This window comes from Amphiprion ocellaris, chromosome 19, assembly GCF_022539595.1.
Source record: "Amphiprion ocellaris isolate individual 3 ecotype Okinawa chromosome 19, ASM2253959v1, whole genome shotgun sequence".
Lineage (NCBI taxonomy): Eukaryota > Metazoa > Chordata > Actinopteri > Pomacentridae > Amphiprion > Amphiprion ocellaris.
The window spans coordinates 14,728,795-14,739,798 of NC_072784.1; the positions used below are offsets into that span (position 1 = coordinate 14,728,795).

At 38.8% G+C, this 11,004-nt stretch overlaps 1 protein-coding gene across 1 annotated transcript in view; it reads left to right on the top strand.

Annotated features, from left to right (window-relative positions):
- map3k3 (mitogen-activated protein kinase kinase kinase 3) overlaps positions 1-5,244 on the top strand; it is a 28,472-nt gene extending 23,228 nt beyond the window's left edge. The window contains exon 17 of the mRNA XM_023299509.3: positions 1,926-5,244. Within this exon, the coding sequence (XP_023155277.2) occupies positions 1,926-2,172 (247 nt within the window). The 3' untranslated portion in view covers positions 2,173-5,244. The remainder of the gene's footprint in view (positions 1-1,925) is intronic.
- Positions 5,245-11,004: the final 5,760 nt, after the last annotated feature.

The following is an 11,004-nucleotide window of genomic DNA, read 5'->3' on the forward strand; positions in this document are numbered from 1 at the left end:
TAAGACCACTGGCTGGCAGGTTGAGACACGTGAAAGAAGGGAAAGTAACAAATAATTTCTCGTTAAATGCCAAAAACAGCGTGCTCTCCAAAGGAAAAACTCCTCTTAATAAGTGAGAAGGCTGTTGCATGTAACCCAGTTCCTGCCACACTCCCACACACAGAGCTCACAACGTTCCCTCATGCAATCTGATTGGGTGGCGACCCACCAGGCGAGTGATGTGATTGGCTGGAGGCCAGTCAGACGGGTCATTACGGAGGTTGGTATGTTCCAGGTTCTGGAGGGGGAGTGGAGCTCCCAGGAGGACTGGTACCTCCCAGACAGGTGGAGGAGGCAGAGAGTTTCCACTGGAAACATTCCTTCAGAGCTTTGGAGACGAATAGCAGCGTCGCTCCATCAAAAATCAATCAGTGACCTCACCCGACCCCCTCAGCATCAGCTGATTATTTATGTACAAAAACTTGGATGTATATTTAATAAAGCCATGCAAAATTTTACCTTCATACTTTGGATATTTTCTGAGTTACAGACCCTCAAACTGCACAGGGGTTGCTTCTTCATTTTTCCTAGCATTTTTGAGCCCTCATAACTAATTATGTACAAGATGCATGAAATTGAAAGTGATGGAAAACACATTTGAGCTCTGTTCGGAAAACTGCAACCAAATCAAGTGTAATCAGTTTAACATCAACTCCAGTCTAAAGACAAAATTTAGTTTTTTGTTCAGCACGATCTTTCTATAATGAACTCTACGGATTTATAGGGGATTGTGCAAAAATGTAGGGACACTGGTTGAAAAAAATAAACAAAATATTATATAGAAGTACTGCTGATATTGTACAAATTCTTCCATGTGTGGAAATTCAGATATTGCTCAGATTATTAAAGTAGTGGTATTGCACAAGATTATGTTATGTGTAGGAAAATACAAAGAAAAGACTACCATGACTACAAAATATATATATATATACATATATTGCACACATTTTTATACACTACCAGTCAGAAGTTTGGACACACCTTCTCATTCTATGGTTTTTATTTAATTATTTTCTACATTGTAGATTAACACTGAAGAGATCAAAACTATAAAAGAACACATATGGAATTATGTTGTAAACACAAAAGTGATCATCTTCAGTATTAATCTACAATGGAGAAAATAGTACAAATAAATAAAAAGCACTGAATGAGAAGGTGTGTCCAAACTTTTGACTGGTAGTGTGCATGTAAAATGAAAAATCAAGATTGTATAGAGACTTTTTAAATGTACAAAATATTCATAATGCACTGATGTTGCACCTGTGTGAAACATGTCAGTTTTTCTCTGTGTGGTTTACTGGGAGCAGTGCTGCTTGTGAGGTCTGACTGAATATTATGGGATATATTATAGTTTCAGCAGGAAAACTGCACCAGTTTATGCACTGCTATAACATAGAGTCATAGAAACGAGTGTTGCTACCCTGAATGTGTGTCTGTTTTCTGATAATTCACACAAGAAAACTCTTAAAAGTGCATTCTGGGTAAACTTTCAGGCATCACATCGGATACACTCAATACAAATGCAGCATGAAAGAACAAGACAAGAAATACAAAAATAGAAGAAGGCTAAAACTAAAGATAGAATAAAGACTATGTACAGCTTTAATGTGTACAGATTTTTACCTACATTTCAATACCATGCTCATCTTCTAGCCATCATTCCTTCTGGGTCAAAGTAGTGTTTTAATACAGTCATGTCTAGGGCCTGTAAATTGGAAAATATCCATAGTATGAGTATGAAGTTATTATACTTATATCGCAGTTGATATTATGGGGTTTTTTTTTAGATTGAGTTGATTTATATAGAATAACCCAGCAGAGACATGATCTAAGGAATTTGTTTCTTTTTATTGTGAAGTTAAACTGATGAACGTCGTTTGCAGGAGCCTGGGTTGCACCGTGGTGGAGATGCTGACAGAAAAGCCTCCGTGGGCCGAGTACGAGGCCATGGCAGCCATCTTCAAGATCGCCACGCAGCCCACCAACCCGCTGCTGCCCTTGCACACCTCCGATCAGGCGCGGGACTTCATCCGCTACATCTTCGTGGAGGCCAAACACAGGCCCAGCGCCGAGGAGCTGCTCAGACATCCCTTCTCCCAGATTCTGTGCTCGGACTTGCCCAGTTTCTGAACTGCAAACCGCAGCGTCGCGCAGAAACTTCAGCAGCAACTGCAGCTTCCATTAAAACCTTCCCATGGTGGAAAATCCAGACATGGAAGTCACTGTTAAAGAAGATTCTCACACGCAAATCCAAAGAACAGTTTTAACACCAGCAGTGGTACCTTGAAAACCAGCATGTGCTCTTCCAGGAGTCTCCACAAGGGGGAAACAGAACACAGATGAAGCGTGAGGTGGATTTGTGCACCCCACGGGTGGAGTCATAGCTCATGCACCAGTTGTGTCATCCTGTGTTTACATTCAGTTGTTATGCAGTCGTGAGAAATACCAGGAAACCCTAAAGTGTTTGACTTTGAAACATTTAGCTGCGCACCATTTTAAAGCTACAACAGGCCTAAAGCTCTGAGTTTGCCCAGTGGATGTTGAACGCCACTGATGCAAAAATAGCGTTACTTAGACAGGGTTGTTCTCCAGTTTTTCTATCTGTGTCATTTTTCTACACAAAGACATCTCTGCTCTTCAGCTTCGGCTTTTTGTTTAAGCTATTTGGGACACACTTTTTGGTTTCAGCCTCTTCAAATTCAGAGAACAGGTGTGGTTTAGCACAGTTTTTAAGAATGGCAACCACAAAGTCAGCATCTTCCATAAAAACTAGGGCCAGATTGTGATTCTGTTATTACCATTACATTTCAACAGCATCCATTTCTCTGCAAAGTGATTGTGCAATAGTCTCTTTAACAAAATGGATTTCTACATCCTTAAATGCTAAAAAATATTTTGCTCACTGCATGATAAAACGTTTGAACCCTCTTCTTTCTCAAGTTCCAGCTCTGTTTCCTCATCCAGACAGCCTTTTTTAAAAATATACAAAGTGGCATTTTGTTTGGAAATCTGAAATAGCATAAAGTAGCAATAAAGACAAATGTAATTTCAGACCAATTTCATTCACAGAATATAAATTATACAAAGGCATGTGTCATTTCTACCATCCTTTTTTAGATCAAGAAACTGAGTCATGACTTGAGAAATGAGTTATTGTGCAGCAAGCAGAATATTTTTTCATCCAGGTATTGTTTTGAAAGCAAATTTGCAGGTTTTTCAAAGATAATCAAGTATTAATTTTCTGAGAAGCTTTGCTCAGTGACTTGTAGCCAAGGCATTAAAACCAAAGGTAACCTGAATGACAACCATTATCTCATTACAATGCAATGTTCTGCTGAAAGACTTTGGGTATCACATACTTAAACACTGTTGCAGACTTTGCGCATCCCTTCATGGCAGCAGTATTCCCCAATGGCCTCTTTCACCAGCATAAAAGTCTCTGCCACACTGCAAACGTTGTTCAGGAACGATATGAGGAACACAACAAAGATCTTGGGCCTCTGGTTTTAATGTTTTGGCTGATTGATGTATGTTGATGATGTAAAAAAAAGCACTCCCCTCGCCATCTCTATCAGTGTCTGTCTACCTGTACAACTACCTAGTTTGCCACACTGCCTTAATGCATCCACGAAATTTCAGAGAACAGGTGCATTTCTTACAGCCTAGAAATAAGAATTTAATAATCGGGGTGGATTTTTCCTTCCAAAGAGCTCATATTATGAATACATTTTTAGTTTATGTGAAAGATCTGTAGCCTTTCAAAGCCCAGACAGGAAGAAGAGGTGCTGTAGCATGTTTTTTTTTTTTTTTTTAATTAAAGCATGTAAACAGATTATAGTAGGTCCAAAAAATCAAATTCTAAACTTCTAAGTGTGCATAATATGGGCTCTTTAAGATGTTCTTTTTAGCTGGGCTCTTCCAGTCTTGTTCTGCCTCTCACCTCACTGTGACTTCTTCTTCTACCAGACAACCATCTTCCTCTTGTAGCTAGATGTTCAATATCGCAGAAGTTCTCAGCCGACAAAGTGCCAAAACGGGCAGATAAAACATTATGCTGCAGACTTGGTGTCAGTTTAATATCAAAAGTAAAGCAGATGATGCTTTTTTGTTGATTTAAAGGTTTAAACTGAAGGCCTTAATTTTCTCTGTTGCCTTCTTCCTGTTCATGTGTGTCTGGCCCAAACTGAGAAGCATTAGCTTCAGGATCAATTCAAATCAGATGCACTTTGATGTAAAATGAATGTTGTGGGGTTTTATTCAAATTTCTCTTTTTTTTAATGTCAAATGTGAAAATTCGTTCTCTTTTATTTATATCCCCACGTCTATTCCAATTTGATTTTATAAGTAAATATAAATGTATAAATATATTTTTTATATTCAGACTGTGTCAAATCTAATGATACTTTCAGGACTTAGTGTTGTTAAAAGTAAATCATTGAAAGCAGCTGGTTTTGCAGACATTACAAAATTGGGGTTTATAAATGAAAAATGGGTGGAAAAACGAACTCTGGCTGCCTGGCTCTTGTTCCAGCGCAGATTTTTTTTTTCTCACACATCCTTAGCTATACATTCAGATGACAGTATTACCTGACAAGTTATGGAAACTTCACATCACTGGCCGTGGAGCTTCGACATATCTATGATGTCCCATGAATGAAACTTTTAAAGGCTAAACTTAGAGACTGCTGGGAATATTTCATGTGTGATCTCAGTGTTATTAAAACATAATTAACGGGTGTGTGTGAGCCAAAGACAAGCGGGATCGGAGCCAGCGCTGGATGTCAGAGTTCGCTGTTCAACCCAGACGACGACTTTGTTTATCCCGGGGTTCAGACAACGAGTCCAGTATTCAGTGATTTTCTGGGCAAAGGGCTTGCTGCTGCCTTAATGGTAATACAGGAGTATTTCTACAGGGCTGCTACATGCTAAAGGCAGCTAAAATATGTTCAGCGTTGAAAATGATGTGGTTCTTTTTAATAAAAAAGGACCCTGGGATAAGCAAATGAACATGAAATAGTTGTTAGAAATCTATATATGTAAATGTATGATATGTATCATGACAAGACTTGCAGTGCAAAGTCTAAAGTATCAAATTTATTTTACAGCAAGAAAAGAATAGTATGTTATATATATATATATAATTATGAATGTATATGTCATGCCCTTTCGCGAAAACAAATAAATAGTTTTTAAATATGTGTATTCAGATTGGGTCTGTCGGAGTGTTTACATGGAAGACGGTTGTGTTCAGTCTCAGGAGACGGAGCTCATTGTCGGCACCAAGAATCTGCTTGATTGATGCACTTTGTCTCCCTCATTTTGTTTCTTCCTTCGCTCTTCTCCTGAGGAAAAACAGGAGGCAGACACATTAAGGCAGAGTTTCTTCGGCCGTCTCTGACTGTGAGATGAGAAAACAGACTGTAAGGAATGAAAAGCCTTCTAGAACTGGAACAAACATTCCTCCCCTTTTGACAGGTTTGACTTTTATTTCCTTTAACTGATTCTTTTTCAGCTTCCCCAAGACTAATAACGTGGAGCATACAGTATACTGCAGAAGTGAGCACATTATTGATAAGTTGGAATGTTTCAGACAAAGACTATGTAAAGACTACACTGGAAATATAGGCCCCAAAGTAGAAACTCAAACATTGTTATAAAATGAGGTGTGAACACCAGAATGTTTTCAGTTTTGGAGCTGGGTCTATCTGTATGTCTGTATCATGGCTTCACATGGAAAAGAAATACCAAAGAAACTGAAAAATCTGATTAATTGCAAGACTTCACAAAGATGGAAAAGGATGCGAACAGATCGGTGGCCAATTAAAAATCAATGGAAACACAGTTGCAGGACTAATCAAGAGGTATAGAAGGAGCCATAGTACCACTAATCAGAGCTGCATAGACTATTCTCCAAAGGTGATGGCACAGAAAGAGTGCTATTTGCAGGTGTTTGAATCTTGTGACAAGGACTATCAATGGGAATCAGGTTTTGTAACAGCTCACAGTGTACAAAAAAATACACCTTTACTTGCTGTTTGGCACAAAACTGCATCATTAAACGTAGCGAAATAACAGGAAAAGAAGCCTGATGCATATTAGAAGCACAGCCTTTGGTCAGATAAGACTGAGATTAATTAGTCTGGATCAGTTGGAGTCCAGTAAATTTTTGGAAACTTGGTCAGGACTACCATAGTGAATGTATAGTCTTGACAGTGAAGCACGACAGTGGAAATGCATGATAGCAAAAGTTGTTGTGCGATGACATTCATAGATGAATCCTTGTGGATAAACCAAGATACTGTCTGACAAGATGACTCCCAGTCTGCAGAAACTTGGCAATTTCTAATGAAGGAAAAAGTCAGTAAGTAGTGAGAAGTGCTTTCTGAATTCTGGCACATGATCAGTGAGATTTAAGGGTTTTATCACCACCAGTACATCTAGAAACATTCAAACGCTCTTACAGTTTGACCAACGGCTAACAGCCTGGTTGTGTATCTGAGAGCTGTGTGCGTTATGTGACGTGTTTGTGCTTTTATGCAGATCTGTCTGTTTTATATTTGGGCCCCCAGCATTCCTGCTGACAGGCAGACTGGAGCTTCGGGCCTGAACCGGCTCTCCACGGCCCTCTTTGTGGCTCCGCTCTGTTTGGACCCAGTGCTGCTGAGTCATATAGCTGGCCAGTCTGTCCCAGTTAAGCCCCCCTGATTTTCATCACAGCACTCTCCCATGAGGCCTTGCAGCTTCAGTGGCACACAAGCATTCAGTTGTGGTGCTTTTTAATTTTTTTGTCAAGTCTCAGGGTTCAGAAAAGAGCCTCAGTGGTTCAAATAGTCAGAGCCAGTGGTGAGAAGAGCTTGGAAGTTTGAAGTTGGGCAAGGAAATGCACCAGGTCAGCAAATTTTGTGAACCAGTAAGATGCAACTTTTCCCACCTTAATGGGTAGAATGGGAGGTTCAGACAGACGTGAGTCAAGCTGTCTGGACACATCTGCACGTCTTAAGATGAGATTCAGATTCAGAAAACTTTGTTTGTCCCCAGGGGACAATTAAAAAAAGGTACATAGAGCAGGCAGTGCAACAATGACGTAAGAAAAGAGAGTAAAAAACAAGCAATTAGAGGTAAGTAACATAAATAGCAGAGATCTAATCAAGCAAATAAGTGGAAACACTTGTGTGAGTGAATTCTTGAAATCAAAAGTCAAAACTAAAATCAGTCTGTGCTCCTGTGATGGTCATTCTTTTTTTAGAAATTCACTACCGCTGAACTTGAATGTAGTATTTCTGGTGCAGAGTTGGTCAAATTAGAGCTAAATTTAAGCATCATATGCACTGTTGATTTAATTTAATTTAAATATATGACATTTTCGTGCAGTAGAGGGATAACGAGCCATGAAATAAAAGCCATGATAACTAGGCCTTCTCAAGTTATAAAGGTCTATCAATTGATTAAATATATTTAGCTTCATTCCACTAATGATTACCATAAATGCAATCCAGGTATAGAAAGGTTGTCATCAGTATCAGTCAATAAATGCTTTAAAATGAAGTATCAACCCAAAGTGACCATTGACAAGCAGACAATGCATGAATATGTGCACATATTTGCATCTGCAGGTGGTTAAAATTAGGTCAATAATATCAGTATGTGGGATATTAACAAAAATCCGATATCATGCAACTGTGCGACACACATTCTAGATAGATTTCTCATGCACAGAATAAATCTAGTTTAAGATTTAAGTAAAACTAGACCTACTAAAAGCACCTTAATCAGTCCTGACTCAGCTCATGTGCTCACACTAAATGATGGCTTCAAGGACCTGCAAACCCACACAGGTATTTTCACTTATTCTGGTTGATTAGACGCCTGTTCAGGTCCGATATTGACTGAACTGTGTTGAAGGTTACATGAGGTCACCAGAAAGTGTATTTTGTCCCTCTAATAGGTTAAAAAAAAAAAACAATGAGAATGTAAGGAAGATGTCAGTCATGTATATTCTACACACAGTCTTGAGAGATGAAGTTTAAATTCAGATTAATGCTGTTTGTCAGTGGAGTCACAGTCATTATTTGGATTATTTGTGGTGTCTAACATAAAAACAGAACAAGAGCAAATAGTTTTCTAAATGTAAAATCTTGAAGTTTTCAACAACTTTGTCTCACATGTCAAATAACTGACCAACTTTATACTCATTAAGTATTTTGCATCACATATTTGTGAAGGTTTTTTATTTCCTGCTACCATTGTTTTGCCTATTTTTAGTATTAACAGTTACAGGCTTTTTGTTATGCCATCCCTGTTTCTTTTTCCTGCAGCCTCAGTCCAGTGTAGCGTTTACATTCTCTCACTAATGAGGACTAACACAGGTGGGCGACATTAATCTTAATTAACCCTCTGAACTCCGAGCAGTTTCCTGACAGTTTTTCTTTGCTCCTGGCACATTTTTATTCACCAAGAGCTCATTATTAACCTATTAGTCCTGCACCTCTATGGAAACAGCACAACCATGACTAGAAGTAGAGAGAGCTTAGAACTGAGTGTACTTTTCCTGCAATGTATTGAAGTTATATTGTCAAAAATCAGAAAGACAAAACAAAGCAGAATCTGTTTGACCTGGGATCAACATGTACAACATTTTTCCAAGTAATATCAATAGAACAGAAAAAATGGATCACTTTGCATACTACAGATATTTTACTACTTAGATTTTCATTTGTTTTCATGCTTGCTTGCTCTCTGCTCTGTAAACTCTGCCTGCATTTCAGCTGAACAGTCTGAATTTTTTTTGTCACGACTGTTGGTTGCAGCTGTTTTGCTAATGACTTCACTAAGGAGAGCAGAAGCTAGTTAGTGTAAATGTTGTACCATTGGAGAAGTCTTAAATAAGACATGTAGAATGAAGTAATTTGGATAAAATCTCATAATTTTAAGCTCAGATTTGGTTAATTTTCTCAACAGGAAGTCACACATTATTGGCATAATTGGGACCATAAAAGTCCCAACGATTCTCTCTGCTTTTGCTGTTCCCGTTTCTGATAAATCATGCAAATTTTGGTCATTTATTTATTTATTTTTATAGATTTTTTTTAAAAAGATATAATGCCTTTCAAACCTGCCTTTGTATTTTTGTGCTGAGAAAGTTGAGGCAACTGTTTTTCTGTGCAGTACTTTATGGAACTTTTAAAGCACATTTGCAGTTAATCTACCAAACTTAACCACTGTAATTTTCTTCTTCTTTGTTGTGCCGAGTAACTCAAAATAGTTTTTTGTTTGTTTGTTTGTTTTTTTACTGAATTTGGTTATTTCAAATAGTGTACTTTTAAATGTGAATTTTTAAATAGACATGTAGAATGTCCAATGACATGTATGTCTGATAAACAAGTAAACTTTGAATATACATTTGGATAAGGTTTGGTTGGGATTTGGTTGGAAAATTCACTTTCTCCATTCAAAATTGTGTTGTTTTGCTGATTTTCTTTCCAGATAACGTGCCTTTCAAGCCCACTTGCAAGTTTTGGGTTTCAAGGGTTTGATTTAGTGCAAGAATCTGAACTTACTAAAATTTGAGATGGGCCATTGCAATATTCTTGTTCTTTGTTGCAAAATATGTGTTTTTTAGAGGATTGGGTTATTTCAAATGGTTTATCTTTAGACAAGTAGAACGAAGTGATTTTGATGAAATATGAGGCTTTAGATTAGGCTTAGATTTGGTTAAGTTCTCCAAAAACTGTGAAAAGTTAAAAATCACTTAGATAATAATCAGTGTCTTTTCTGAAAAATGGCGTCATCTGGCTGATTTTCTTTAGACATAAAATGCCTTCAAGGCCACCAGCAGGTTTTCAGGCTTAGAAGGTTCATTCAGTGTAAGATTCTAAGCTTACTAAAATTTGAGACAGACCAAAGAGATGAAAACCAAGAGCTGTTGTAGATTAAGAGTCCTTGTTTAATTATCACCCTGTCTGGCCTTGAAGTGGACGGGAAGGTGGGGCTGAGACACTCGCGTTTCCAGCTCGTTGGTCAGGATTCAGTTTGGTATGTGGCCACGTACATTCAGACATCAGTGAGGCTGAAGAATGGCGGCTGAGAGGTTCACACTGGGATTCTGGGTGTAAAATGCCAGAGCAGTCAGGCTCAGCTGGCAGGCCTGTTGCTCTGGCCTGAGATCAGTGCAGCAGCATTAAGATTCTGCCCTGCACCCCTTCGCCTGGTCGGTCCTGCAGATGAGATAGTCTCCTCATGTCGGACACATGAATCAGCTGTTTGACTTGGCTGTCCACCGCCTCCAGCAGCAGCAGAGTTGGAGATCTGCACCAACACCTTCCCCCTTTCTGTCTGTGTGGATGTTTAATCATCAGGACGTATTGCCTCAGTGACCAGATCTGAGGCAACGGCGGCGACCGTCTGAAAAATCCACAGAGCCCAAACAATCAGTGTCACCTTAATGATGCAACCTCACCATTACTCCTTAGAGACGGAGCCTTTTAAATCAACAGATCCCAGTGTGCCATCTCGTTTAACCTCTATTAACCGAGTCCGATTGGAATTCAAGACACTGTGTTGTTGTGTTTCTTCTGTTACAACAACAACACTCAGAGGCCACATAGTGGAGTCACTGGGGCTTTATTCACTGTCTCCCAGTACCACTGCTTTCCACTCCCTGTAATTTTATGACCCACCAACAAAGGCGTCCTTTATGCACCAGTGCTGTTGTGGTTTTACTACCTAAAGAGACACAGCAGTTAAATGACCACGCTACTGTTTCTGCAGGTTTTATCTCACTAATCCCAATAGATTTAACAGCTTGGATGCTTTTTTTCTGATTTTTCCACTCCGGCAGCCACTTAGTTTACCCTTGAATCCTGTTTGCTTTGTCTCAATCACAGTAACTACTATAATGTCTGCTTTGCCTGTTTGTCAAAGTTAGATTTATCGCTGCTTGTTAGAATTATAGAAAGCAATATC